We start from the raw sequence: 13,814 nt of genomic DNA, 5'->3' as shown, positions 1-13,814 counted from the left end.
GTAAGTTAAAATAGTTGCATAAACTATATCTGTAAAATCTTGGATTCTGCAGGTGTTAAATAATGACTTATTGTTGCAAGACTTGTGCCACAAGTTACTTTCCTACTTCCTTACTTCTACTTCCTGGCTACCTCAGCCTTTGATATCTTCATTTCATAACCTCTGAGAATCAGCCAGCCTAGCAGAGCTATGGTATTTTTAGCCTACTCTTTACCTTGAAACGTTCAATTTTCAGGTGTAGGAGAATCACAATTTCCATCTTCAGTATCATTGTTGAAGATTTGAGGTTAACATGCCTTAGTCACTGTTGGTTGCCAATTTTTTTTTCTTTTTCTTTCTTTTTTTTTTTTTTAAATCTGAAGAGTTTATTTCAAGTCTAGTGACTTCTTTTTTCTGGTATTCCTCTAGCATCTTATAGCTTCAGCTAATATTTATTGACCACTGTGTTGCAGACCTTTACCTAGATTATATAAATCAGTCCTCACAGCAGCCATTTGATGGTGCTATTATTTCTTTTTAAGATTTTATTTATTCATTTGACAGAGAAAGAGAGAGATCACAAGTAGCAGAGGCTTAACCCGCTGAGCCATCCAGGCATCTGGAGGGTGCTATTATTATTTATCCGTGTTTTACAGATTAGAAAGCTGAGGATCAGAAAGATTAAGAAACAAGTCAGAAGTCACATAGCCATCAACTCATAGGAATTAAATTTGAACGTTGTCCACTTGACCAAACAGATTAAGCATTTAGCCATATTGCTGCTCACATCTTGCATGTACTTGTATCATGCCTGTTAGATAAGCATTATTAATCTTATTTTACATATGAGAAAACCAAGGCTCAGAAAAATTGGCTAAGCTGACTACAGTCACATAGCTAACAGTGACCATAATAAATTTTGTGTTATTAGACTTAATACATTCGTAGACTTAATACATTCCTTTGTATCTCAAATTTTTATTCTGTCTCCTTTTAAGGTTTTCCTTTTCTACTTGCTAAATATATAACCTTTATATTCATAGGAAAATTACAAGAGCTTCAATCAGCCTCTTCCAAATGGTCCTACTTTCTCTGCTTACATGCAGCTTTATTCCAGTCTCTTCTTCCAATCCCAACCCTATTACAGACCATCTGGGATTTATTTTATTTCCTCTTAACTCGTAGCAGAATATACTGTATATATGTTTTTATATCTTACATTGATGGATCTGAAATCTTACCACTTAATGCATGTATTCATTTTTATCTCCACACTTTTTCAATTTACAAATCCCCTATCTTCCCAGAGATTCATCAGCCTGTTTTTACTAAATAGTATTTATGTTTGAATAACTGCTTTGATTTAAATTGTTCTTTGTTCTTGTGAGAAAAACTAAAATAGCATTTTATTAGTGTACATATGTTTAAATGTGTTTGTTTTATAATATAATAATGAAATACTCTATTAATTTATTAACAGATTTCCCTTTTGTAATGGAGGAAGCTAAAACTGTTCCAAGTGAGGTAAGGGAACTTGGAAGAGAATTTCTAATAATCACTATTTTATAAGGGGATGAAACATTTATAAAGAAAGAAATATTTATAAATGGGAAAAAAAGCACCCAGAAAGTTATTCAGGTTTTTACGGTCATTTCTGTTGTGGCACTGTCTCTACAGTTACATTATTTATTTAATTAAGTTACACTCTTAAAAGGGAAATTAAAACATAAAATGATAATATTTTAAAATACATACAAAGATAGGGGACAAAAGATGTTGATAAAGAGAAAGTGAGCAACAAGCAAAAGTAAAAGCATGAAATTCTGCACAATGATCTTGGAAGTGGATGCTACAGACGTAACCACATTCTTTACTTTCTCTATGGATTTATAATCTATATTTAAGATAGAAGCAAAAATAGAGTTCACATAGTATTTGATTTAATGATATTTTCTTTGTGCTATTTTGCTATTAAAATTTCCCTTATTTTTATTTTTTAAATTTTTTCTTTATTTTTATTTTTTTAAAAAAGATTTATTTCCTTTAGAGTGTGCACATTTGAGTGCTGGAAGAGGGCAGAGAGAGAGAGAGAGAATCAACTGAATGCAGAGCTTGACATGGGGCTCAGTCCCATGACCCTGTGGTCATGACCTGAGCTGAAATCACGAGTCTGACACTCAATGGACTGAGCCATCCAGGCAACCCTAAAATTTCTTTTATTGTAATATATTGGTGTAGCATAATAACAGCAAAATGTTGGACTGAATTATCTTTTTTAAGATGTTGCTGATTTATAAAATCTGAATATATGAGAACTACTGCATTATAAAGTGGTGTAATTGGGGCACCTGGTTGGCTCTGTTGGTGTAGTGTCTGTCTTTGGCTCAGGTCATGATCCTGCAGTCCTCTGATCAAGCCCTGCATTGGTGGGGGGGGTCCCTGCTCAGCAAGGAGTCTGTTTCTCCCTCTCCCTCTGCCTGCTGTTCCCCCTACTTGTGCTCTCTCTCTGTCAAATAAATGAATACAATCTTTTTTTAAAAAGCTGTGTGATCAGGGCACCTGGATGGCTCAGTGGGTTAAGCCTCTGCCTTCCGCTCAGGTCATGATCCCAGGGTCCTGGGATCAAGCCCCACATCGGGCTCTGTGCTAAGAAGGGAGCCTGCTTCCTCCTCTCTCTCTGCCTGCTTCTCTGCCTACTTGTGATTTCTCTCTGCCAAATAAATAAGATCTTAAAAAAAAAACTGTGTGACCATTTTAATGAATAATATTCTATAGTCCATGGTTTCGTGCAAGTGAAGAGTTTAACTCTTTGAGTAAGGAATGTAATAACTGACAGATATTGATGGTCACTTTTTATGATAATGGATAAGGGTACAAATGATTTTTTAAGTCCAGTTTTCTTAGTTTTAAATATTTTCTAGTCAGTAGTGATTAATTGGTGGCTTGCTTTATTGATATATTTTCTAGTTGCTGGATAATGATGATAAGAAAAGCCTGACTCTACCAACTCTGAACCAGTCAAATCAAGATAATTCAAGTGGTGTTGCTTCTGAAAGTGATCAATCAACAAAGCAAACAGATGAGTCAACAAAGCAAACAGATGAATCAACAAAGCAAAATGAACCAACAAAGCAAACTCCATTGCCTGTTATTCCTATCCTGACAATAACAGACGAGAACCAAACATCATCTCTAGAAGAATACCAATCAGAAGCTGCACCAGAGTGGGGGGAAAATATGTTCTTAACACCAGATGTAAAATTGAAAGATAGATATCCAAGGCTTTTAAAAACAGACTCCTCTTCATCAGAGGTAAAATTGAAAACTAGCTATATATATCCAGGTAAAATAAAGTGGAGGAACTTAGAGTCATCACCAACAGAACTTAGATGGCAAAGCAACAATTTAAGCTTAGCTAGAAGGAAGAGCACAAGCTTAGTTTCCCCAGATTCAAAATCCAAAGGTAGGTCTCAAACCCAAGATCCAGAGGAAGACCTTGTATTAAAAGTATAAGACTAGGGAAAACAAAATAATTCATTTAAAAACAACAAATAAATTGAAAATGCATTCAAAAGTCCCCAAGTGGAAGTGTGTCTAAGTATACTAAACATTCCTATACCCTACTTAGATTCAAGTAAGGAGGAAAAAAAACCCTTGAAGGAAAAGCAGAGTGATGTGAGATACCCGTAGTACAAACTAGTCTCATGGGTGGGTATAAAATTCAGCTGAAAGTGTAACAATAGGGAGATGTAAATTCAAAGGAAATTCAAAATCTGGGGAAATTATTTCAGTGGAAATTTTTAATAAAACTGCTAGAGAAAATAACATTCTTATTACAAATAATTTTATAGTTTAAAATGAGAATGATTTGAATATAAATTCAAAGGGTTAAACCACTTCTCAAAATGACAGTTATTCTACTTAGATCTTTGCTTCTTATTTGCTTCACTATTATAGGTAGCTCCTAAAGCAGTGTAAAAATGTATACTGGTCAATGGGTAAACAATCTGAATTCTAAGTAAGGTTCTGCCTCCAAATACTTCAGCAAACTTGGGCACCTAAACCTCTAGACCTATTTCCTCATTGTTGCATGGTAGATCATATCAGTTCTTTTCTAAATTCTCTTCCAAATTCTAAGATAATTTCATTAAATATCTCTAGTTGGGGAATTATTCTTTTTTAAATTTAATTAATTAGTTTGATAGAGTGTCTGTACAAGCAAGGGACTCGAGTGACAGGCAGAGGGAGAGTGAGAAGCAGGTTCCCTGCTGAACAAGGAGCCCAGTGCGGGCCTGGAGCCCAACATGGGGCTGGAGCCCAGTGTGGGGCTCAGTGCCACACTCCAGAGATCATCGGCTCAGGTCATGATCTCAGGGTCCTGGGATCAGGCCCCGAGTCGGGTTCTCTGCTCGGTGGGGAGCCTGCTTCCTCCTCTCTCTCTGCCTCCCTCTCTGACTACTTGTGAACTCTGTCAAATTTAAAAAAAAAAAGGCTAGGCATGGAACAAACACAGGGTCATTTCTATTGAATTCTGTTAGTTAAAGCAAGTCTCATGCTCAAGCCTGATTCAGTATGGGAAGGGACTGCAGAAGGGCAGGAATCTTAGGAAGTGATGTTCATTGGGGTTCACATTTGGGGATTTAACTGCCACAAATTAACTATCTCTACCCACAAGTCATTCATGTGCCTCCCACATGCAAACTATATTTACTCCCCTTCTAAGTTCCTTGCCTCATACTATTGCTGCATCAGGCTTGGCCTTGAAGTACAGAATTTGAGCATCTAAATCAGATCCAGGTGGATGAGGCTGCTTGAGTATGGCACCTCTCAGTCTTAAAATCTGTGAATTGAAGAGACCAGTTATCTGTGTCCTGTATACACGGTGAGTAAGGAACAGGAAAACACATAGGCACTTATATTCCAAAGGTGGAAAAAGGGGAAAGCGAAGCGTACAGCAGTCAGTGAGTGAGTCATAGTAATTTTGAAGCTCTTGCCTCTACCCTCATGGCTTGGCTTTACCTTCTCTTTCCATGAGAAAGAGCTTATATTGGTAACTGAGTATAACTTTTCAGCCTCTGTCTTCTCTGTAGAAAGCCTAGGGCCCAGGGTTCAGAAATCTCTTTCCATTTAAATTGTCTCTGTTCGTGTCCCAGATGCTATGATTCTTAAAGAATTTGTGATTTCCTGTGTTATCAAGTTATGATCTTAGCCAACTGTTACACTTCTGAATATCTTTAAGACAGGCCACAGTTTACCTTTGGTTGAGAGCCAAGGTGCTGTAGTACAATATCCTTGAGAATCATAGAGGCTCAGGGTGCCTGGGTGGCTCAGTGGGTTAAGCCTCTGCCTTCAGCTCAGGTCATGATCTCAGGGTCCTGGGATTGAGGGGTCCTGCCCGGGGGGGGTCGGGGGGGGTGGGGGGGGCCTGCTTCTCTGCCTACTTGTGATCTCTCTCTCTCAAATAAATAAATAAAATCTTTAAAAAAAAATAAAAAAAGAATCACAGAGGCTGTCCTAACCAGCCGAGAGGATCTAACAGGCTATCCTACGATACTTAGAATATATTTTGTTTAGCTGAGTGGGTCTGTGAAACACTATCTTAAACACTATCTCACTATCTCACTATTTTGAGATCTGGGGGCACCTGGGTGGCTCAGTCAGTTAAGCGGCTGTCTTCAGCTCAGTCGTGACCTTACGGTCCTGGGATCAAGACCCATGTCAGGCTCCCTGCTCAGCAGAGAGCCTCCTTCCTCTTTCTGATCCTCTCCTCTGCCCACTTGTGCTCTCTCTCTCTCTCTAGCAAATAAATAAAAATATTTACTAAAAAAAACCTTTTTGAGATCTGAACAAGAGAACTTACAGTCACACCCTTGTGATCTTGACCTTGAAACCACATTTTCCTGACTGGAACCCAATCAGTGAAGTCAGGAGGCAAGGATTTCTGTCATTGGTTCAATGGCTTAACAATGTCTTTAAAGACCAGGAACAGGCTCTTACCTTTCCTCTTTTTCATGTTCATGCTTGTCACTTTATGATCACAAGATGTTTGCTTCAGCCCTAGGCATCATATGTAGATCAAGGCAGGTGAAAGAATGGGAGGTTGAGCAATCATGTTCTAGTGCCTACGGAAAACTAGGATTAAGGAAGATGAAATTGTGTTATGTGATGCCACTAACCTTTTATTAATTTGTTGAATTTAACTGCCTTCCTTATGCTATCAATTTCATTCATGAAATGTAAACCCTTGCATGATGATTGATGGAACTGGTGGGAAATATTCCATGATCTCTCAAATTCATTTTCTTTGCTAATTCTTCTCTTTGAATCAACCTAACTCATATGAAATGCACCTTTACAATTAGTTTATCCGCTTTCTTTTTTAACTCAGTAATTTTTTTCACCTAGAATTTTTTCTAATCTAATTCATCTGTAAATTCTTCAAACTAATTAAGACTATAAAAATAGAGATAAAAAATAGTTTCCATGATTTTTGGAGTAGGAGAACTTTTCCAATTAATCAAAGTAGACCTTCTTTTGAAACAGGTAATTTAAAATTTTCTCATCATTTTTCTCTGCTCATACTGTTCTCTGGAAGATGTTTGTCTAGTAATATCTGAGATGGATTTTGTCAGAGATAGTTTGCTTAAATCCTTCCTTTCCAGAAAAAGAAAAAGGAGTCATTTTATATTTTTAATGGCTTTAATATTGCTTAGGCTTTTATTTGCCTGTGAGAAACAGAAATATATATATATATATATATATATATATTTGGAAGCAATACATATCAGAGAACATCACTGAATTTTCAGTGTTTTCATATTCATTGAGCCAACATTCCTTGACTTAGCTGGGCACCCTAGACTAATTGCATGTACTACGAGCTTGAAGAAATGTGTGTCTCTACTGAGGAGCAGAAGGTTCTGTCCACTTTCTTCCAAGTCAGTCTTCACTTGAATATGGTAAATTACATTAGCCTTTTAATCTGTTTTCATCTTGACCATAATAGAAACATTTTTGGACTGTTGAGCACCTGTGCTGATTTTCTGTCTTGTCCCCACCTAGGTCTGCTGTCTGCCCTTCTTTGTTTTATGCCCCAAGAAGACAACTGCTATGGAATGCCTTATGAGACTGTCATCCTGGCTTATTTCTTGTTAGGTCCAGGAAATGGCAAACACTGGCAGAACATTGGAGGTCGATAGGGAAAGAAAGGTTAAGTTTTTCTGTCCTACTGTTTTCCTGCCTTGCTGCTGTGGTTCTGACAATAAATTTTCCTTCATATCTACATCTTCAGCTGAGTGGCCCCAGCTCCATGACTACAGCTATTACCAGACTTTGCCTGGAGTGGTAACATCTTTTCAGTGTTTCGCTCAACATTCATTACTGGTTCCTTATCCATAAATACACCTTCATTAATAGTAGGTCTTTTTTTGTTGAACCATTTTAGAGGAATACTAATTCCTGCCCTAACTCTAACTAGTAATATTCCCAGTTTTCTGGTATGCATGCATATTTTCCTCTATTTTTTTAGCTCTGAATTTTTTTTAAATTTGCAGTACAGTTGATACACAGTTTCCCGTGTTTTTGTTTTTTTGCTAATTTCACAGAAGCTTTGTATTGAAACATTCATTTTGATCTGAATGTTCATTATGCATTTTTAAAGTACAAAATTGAAAATGATGTGTGCTTATTATTAAAATTCAAGCAATCCCCCCCCAAATGTAAGAAAGAGCCATAATTCTACCATCCAGAAATTACCAGTTTTAATATTTGGTGGCATTATTTCATAAATCTTTCCATATTTTTGGGAGACATTCTCCACAGTTCTTCTGAGAGTTATAGGATTCTTTTCCTGTAACAATCAGTTGCATGTGATCTTGTTATCTGGCTCACTTTGCATTACTTTGGGAATCAGGCTTGGGGAACTGATGTAAAAATGCTTATACTCTGGCTGCTGTGATTGCTCTGAGTAATAAACTTTTGTTTCTGATCCAGGAAACTCATTTCTTCTATCAGCCTCCATGAAACTGTGGCAAGCTCAATAGTTAGCTTACAAGCATGGTACATTCTTGACAGCTTTGGTGACTAATATGGGATACTGAATGAAGGACCAGAACCTTGTGGTCTGATCAGTTGCATTTGGGAGAAGCCCACAGGATTTGGTGGAAAGTGATGATCAAGTTGTATGATCAGTCAGTCAATAAATAGTCCTTAACTCTAGACTATTGGATGGTTGCAAGTAAGTGTTGGAAATTAGGCTTAAAAACAGCTGCCTGAACAGTTCCCTGTATGTTGCTAATTATCCTCAAGTAGGGAGACTTCCTTGCCAGTCTGATGATCCACCTCAATATCTGTCCCATTTTAACAATTAGTCCTAAGGTCAATCCTGAGTGAGCAGAGGATTCTGCTCTTAGACAACAGTTACAGAGTTGCATTCCTACACTCAGGATCATTGAGTGGAAATTCATGACTGTTATGGACAGAAACCAAGCGAATCATTAAAACTTTGGCTGGTTTTCTTGGAAGAGGATATAGGCTATATAATATCTATAAAAGAAGGATGGCAATGGCTGGGCCATCTTAGGAGGGTAAGTATTCCTGAAGTATATGGTGATAATCCTGTATCCATTCTGAAATAACAGTGAGAGATCTGTTTTTTGTCTTGAGTTCTGGCTGCTAAAAGATTTGTCTATCTTGAGACAGACAAACCCTGGTGGGAAATCATAATAGTCATTGACTAGTGCTTGGGCACTTACTACCTCAAATTGTGTACACAACACTGATGATCCAGTGACTCAAAGCAACAGACCCAAAGAAATAGAAATTCTTGAAGTCAGCTCTGGTGCTGTGGACAGCTCCCTCAACCCTTATGTTGAAGCCAGGGAAGAATTTGAGATGTCATCATGGTAAAGGGACCACAGATGCCCTCGATTGAAGTGGACTTCACACAGTGCATCATTACTGTGCGAGCCAAGCAAGCTTAAGTCACCTGAGGACATACACACCTCATGGACCTATCCAGAAAGCAGTGTGGCTACAGCTTTCAAATCAAATAATTCCCAAAGGCAAAGTAGATGGTTGTCAACTATGAAGACCTTGTTGCCTGATATAGACTGTTGGACAGACCAGCAACATTAAAAGTTCATTTGATTGAACTGCGAGTTGCTATTACACCGCTCCAAACCAAAAGTAAACGTGGAGTCTTATTAGATGGCATGGAGTGGCCTCCTACTTCTGAATACCTGGACACCTTCCTTTCCTCTTAACTTGATCTCAGATGCTTTAAAGAGAAACATGACTTAAGGTGGAGCCAAGATCTTTCTGTCCCTAAAGGGGTTAGAAGGTTCTATGCAGTCACTGCACTGGGGAATTTCAGAGAGGTTAGGGACCCAATGTTTTATGGGTTTGTTGGTTATGAATGTTTAAGTCTCTATCTTATCCAGATCTATGGAAGAAAAAATAAGCTGGATTCAACTTACAGGGTTGGGGAAGTGTTCACCATAGAGAAGGAAATTAATATTGCCTTCTGGATGGGTCTCTGTAGGTCAATTGAATGTACTGTTGTTTCCACATCTGAATATGTGGTAGGAATTATGTTATATACTTGTCTGTCTCCATCTTATAGAGCCACATGTAGAGAAGTGCTGGTGGGACATGTAAATTGCTACCCAACTCCTCTCCCTGTGCCCTTTCAGGTGGTCCAACAGAAAGACTAAAATCCTAGAAGGAATAGGGAAATCACAGCCTTCGTTAAGGATTTAAAGGCAGCAGGGAAAGTAAGAGCTGCGTTATCTCAATACCCCATCCCTGTATGGCCAGTGAATTCGCTATTGAAGTTGGAGACTTAAGAGTTATCACCAGTTGAATCCACTTGTTGCTTCTGTGTCCCAGCTGTTTCAGATATTGTGATTATAACTATCTACTACACAAGAGTGATGGCACTTGGTATGCTGTGTTGTACACTGCCAACACCACCTTTGCCATACCACTGACATTTGAGGGTCAAGCTAGTTTGCATGTGATTTTCATACTTAGCCAGGACACCTACTTACCTGCTACTTTCTACCGGTGAGTGGGTCTGAGCTCCTGAGCACAGACACACTCCGAAAGCAGGATGGTGCATGAGGGAGGTGGGGGTTCTGATGTTGAGATAAGATAAAGGGCCAAAATAGAAACAAAAGCCTTCTAGGAACAACTGGATAGCTTAGACAGTAAACATTTGCTCTTTCTTTTTTTTTTTTTTTTTTTTTTTATCTCCGCTCAGGTCTTGATCTCTGGGTGGTGTGTTCAAGCCGCACTTTGGGCTCCATGCTGGGCATGGAGCCTACTTAAAAAAACAAGAAACAAAAAACCTTCTAGTTGCTCTAGATGTCCTCCATAGGCTAGCCTCCCTCACACCCTTTTTCTTCCAGTGCTCCCAATCTGGAAATAATAATCTTCTGATGGCTATTCTAACTGTTGGTAGCCCCTAACATGAAGGAAAGTCTGTGTTACAGGAGGTGGGGGGGGGACCCTGAAATCAGCTGATTGAGTTTGGGTGAAACTTGCAGTCTGTGTTACAGGAGGGGAAAAAAATACCTGAAATCAGCTGATTGAGTTTGGGCAAAACTTGCAATGGGGGGAAAAGTTAAAGTGACCTAATGGGTAGGACCCTCTCTGCTGATCCAATGTACTGTTATAGTGCTCACCACTAACCATATAATGAAATTAATGTGTTGCATGCATAGCATAGACACTCACAGATTGTCAGAAGACATTCTCCCATTCAGGATTACTGACACAGATATAGAAGTCCTTGTCATTTGCCACTATGGTGGATCAGGATATATGTGAGTGCCTCCACCCTCTGATTTCTAATGATGTTCTGTTGGTTAGCAAGTCAAAAGTCTCCATCTCAGTGGCTGAGTTCTCACCCATGGCTGCCTACAGGGGTGGCTGATAAACCCTGAAAAATTCAAGGACCTACTTGCCAAATAGATTTTTGGGGGGACTATGTGGACAGATTCACAGTTCTCAATTCTTTTGGCAGTCAAAGAAAAAGTGCTGTTGTTCCAACCACCTATCACCCAAAAGGAGGCCCAGCATATTTTTAAACTATGGGTATAAGACACTCTATATACATCACTAAGCATTCAGCATGCTTTGAGTGGGGCCTATAAACCAGTTGGTTTTACTGGCCAAGTGGTAGTAGTATGTTAGAGGGGTGCATCTGACTTGGTCCTAGCATCATTCTGGTTTTGCATGAAAAAGTAGAAGCTACTGGTTTTGACCCCAAACTTACCCTCCATTTGCCACCTGAAGCAAAGCCAATGACTCAGGGGAGCCCTGGGATTCACAGAGGTACCCCTATATACCTAGGCAAAGTTCACTGATGGGTCAGCTAATCTGAAACCTGATGATGTCAATTAGCTACTATGGCTGTTTAAGGGTCAGCTATGCAGAAGCAAAAATGGATGTGGTACTTGACTCAGTTGGGCAGAATTCTGGCCAGTACAACCCTTAAGAACCTTGTTATATTTTTACTTACTACTTGGCTATGCCAATGGCTTAGCTGCCTGGTTCATCATTTGGAAAATCACATACTGCCAGATTGAAGATACTTTTCTTGGGACTGCAAACTACAGAACTAAATTACTACTATGAGAAGAACCACCCAGGTCATTTGTGCAGATGTATACAGTAAGGGCATGTTCTTGATGAGACTGATTGGAGTCAAGCTGCTGATTGAACCTTTACTCCCCAAGTTGCCACCTTTGTTGCCTAGAGTTATTGTTATACTGGATACAGCAACATATCCACCTTCATAGCTGGGAACAAAGTAAAGAAGTCAACTTTGGTGAAGTTTCTGATGTGTAGACTAGGCTACCACAGAATGCCCCACTTGATTCCTTCCAAATGTTGACCCATTTGTCTTATGGTAGGAGAGCTTACATTGCAAGTATCCCACCTCCTCTCAGCATTGGACTTTGGGATACCTTTGGTGGTAATTGGTTGATAATTTTTCAGGCTATGATATTACTTTCAGTCTAGTCAGATGACTCCAGCTACATCCACATCATTGTAAGTGGCAAGATTTCATTCTTTTTTCCTGAATAATATTCCATTGTGTATGTGTGTGTGTGTGTGTGTGCATTTTGTGTGTCTGTGTATATACATATATATGTAGGTACATATATATGTGTGTGTGTACACCACATCTTTTTTGTCCATTCATCAGTCAGTGGACACTTGGGCTACTTCCATAATTTGGCTACTATAGACAGTGCTGCTATAAACTTCATGTATCCCTTTGAATTAGTATTTTTGTATTCTTTGGATAAATATCTTGTAGTAATATTGCTAGATCATAGGGTAGTTCTATTTTTAATTTCCTCAGGAGACTCCGTACTGTTTTCCATAGATGTTGCATCAGTTTGCATTCCCACCAAGAGTGTACAAGTGTTCCTTTTTCTTTGCATCCTTGCCAACAAGTGTTGTTTCATGTGTTGTTGATTTTAGCCATTCTAAAAGGTGTGAGATGATATCTCATTGTAGTTTTGATTTTGTATTTTGAGTGATGTTGAGCATCTTCTCATGTGTCAGCCATCTGTATGTCTTCTTTGGAAAAATATCTATTCATGTCTTCTGCCCATTTTTTAATTGGATTATTTATTTTTAGGACATTGAGTTTTATAAGTTCTTTATATATTTTGGATACCAGCCCTTTATCAGATGTGTCTTTTACAAATCTTCTCCCATTCTATAGGTTGCCTTTTGGTTTTGAGATTGTTTCCTTTGCTACACAAGAGCTTTTTATTTTGATGTAATCCAAATAGTGTAGTTTGCATTTGTTTTCCTTGCCTCTGGACACTTATCTAGAAAGAATTTGCTATGGCTAATGTCAGAGAAATCACTGCCTGTGCTCTCTTACAGGACTTTTTTGTGGTTTCAGGTCTCACATTTAGGTCTTTAGTCCATTTTGAATTTGTATTTGTGTATGTTGTACACACAAAAAAATTTATTTTGTGTATGGTCCAGTTTCATTCTTTGCCACATTTTATGTTTTTGTCACAATTTACCTCTTCTAATATTGTGAATCCATTCATAGATTATTATATAGTTATTTTTAATACTTTGTCCCTTAACCTTTATACTAAAGTTAAGTGATAATATACCTTCACATTATAATGTTAGACTGTTTCAGTTTTGGCTGTATACTTACCATTACCAGTGTGTTTTATATTTTCATTTGTTTGTTTTTTTTTTAAAGATTTTATTTTATTTATTTGAGAGAGAGAGACAGTGAGAGAGAGAATGAGCGAGGAGAAGGTCAGAGAGCGAAGCAGACTCCCCATGGAGCTGGGAGCCTGATGTGGGACTCGATCCCTGGACTCCAGGATCACGCCCTGAGCCGGAGGCAGTCGTTCAACCAACTGCGCCACCCAGGCGTCCCTCATTTGTTTTTTATGTTATTAATTAGCATCCTTTCATTTTGAAGAACTACTTTCAGCATTTTTTGTAAGGCAGATCTAATGATGATAAACTCCTTCAGCTTTCTGTTTCTCTGGGAAAGTCTTTATTTCTTTCATTGCTGAAGGACAGTTCTTCTGAGTAAAATATTCTTGGTTGGCAGATTTTTGTTCTTTCAGCACTTTGGTTGGCAAGGTCTCTGCTGATAGCCTTATGGGGATTCCTTTGTATGTAAGGAATTATTTTTCTTTTCCTGCTTTTAAAATACCCTCTTTGTCTTTGATAATGGACAGTTTTATACTCCCCAGATCCATCCATGTTGTGGCAAATGGCAAGATTTCATTCTTTTTTATGGCTGAATAATATTCCATACATATAAATATATATAT

At 38.3% G+C, this 13,814-nt stretch overlaps 1 protein-coding gene across 1 annotated transcript in view; it reads left to right on the top strand.

Annotated features, from left to right (window-relative positions):
• Positions 1-13,814, top strand: part of C2CD6 (C2 calcium dependent domain containing 6) — a 137,132-nt gene that overhangs the window by 74,308 nt on the left and 49,010 nt on the right. Inside the window, exons 12-13 of the mRNA XM_044244347.1 lie at positions 1,460-1,503; positions 2,947-3,291. Of these exons, the coding sequence (XP_044100282.1) occupies positions 1,460-1,503; positions 2,947-3,291 (389 nt within the window). The remainder of the gene's footprint in view (positions 1-1,459; positions 1,504-2,946; positions 3,292-13,814) is intronic.

This window comes from Neovison vison, chromosome 3 (genome assembly GCF_020171115.1).
Source record: "Neovison vison isolate M4711 chromosome 3, ASM_NN_V1, whole genome shotgun sequence".
NCBI classification, from domain to species: Eukaryota; Metazoa; Chordata; class Mammalia; order Carnivora; family Mustelidae; genus Neogale; species Neogale vison.
Note: the sequence above shows the minus strand (reverse complement) of the source record. Positions and strands in the feature narration are given on the sequence as shown.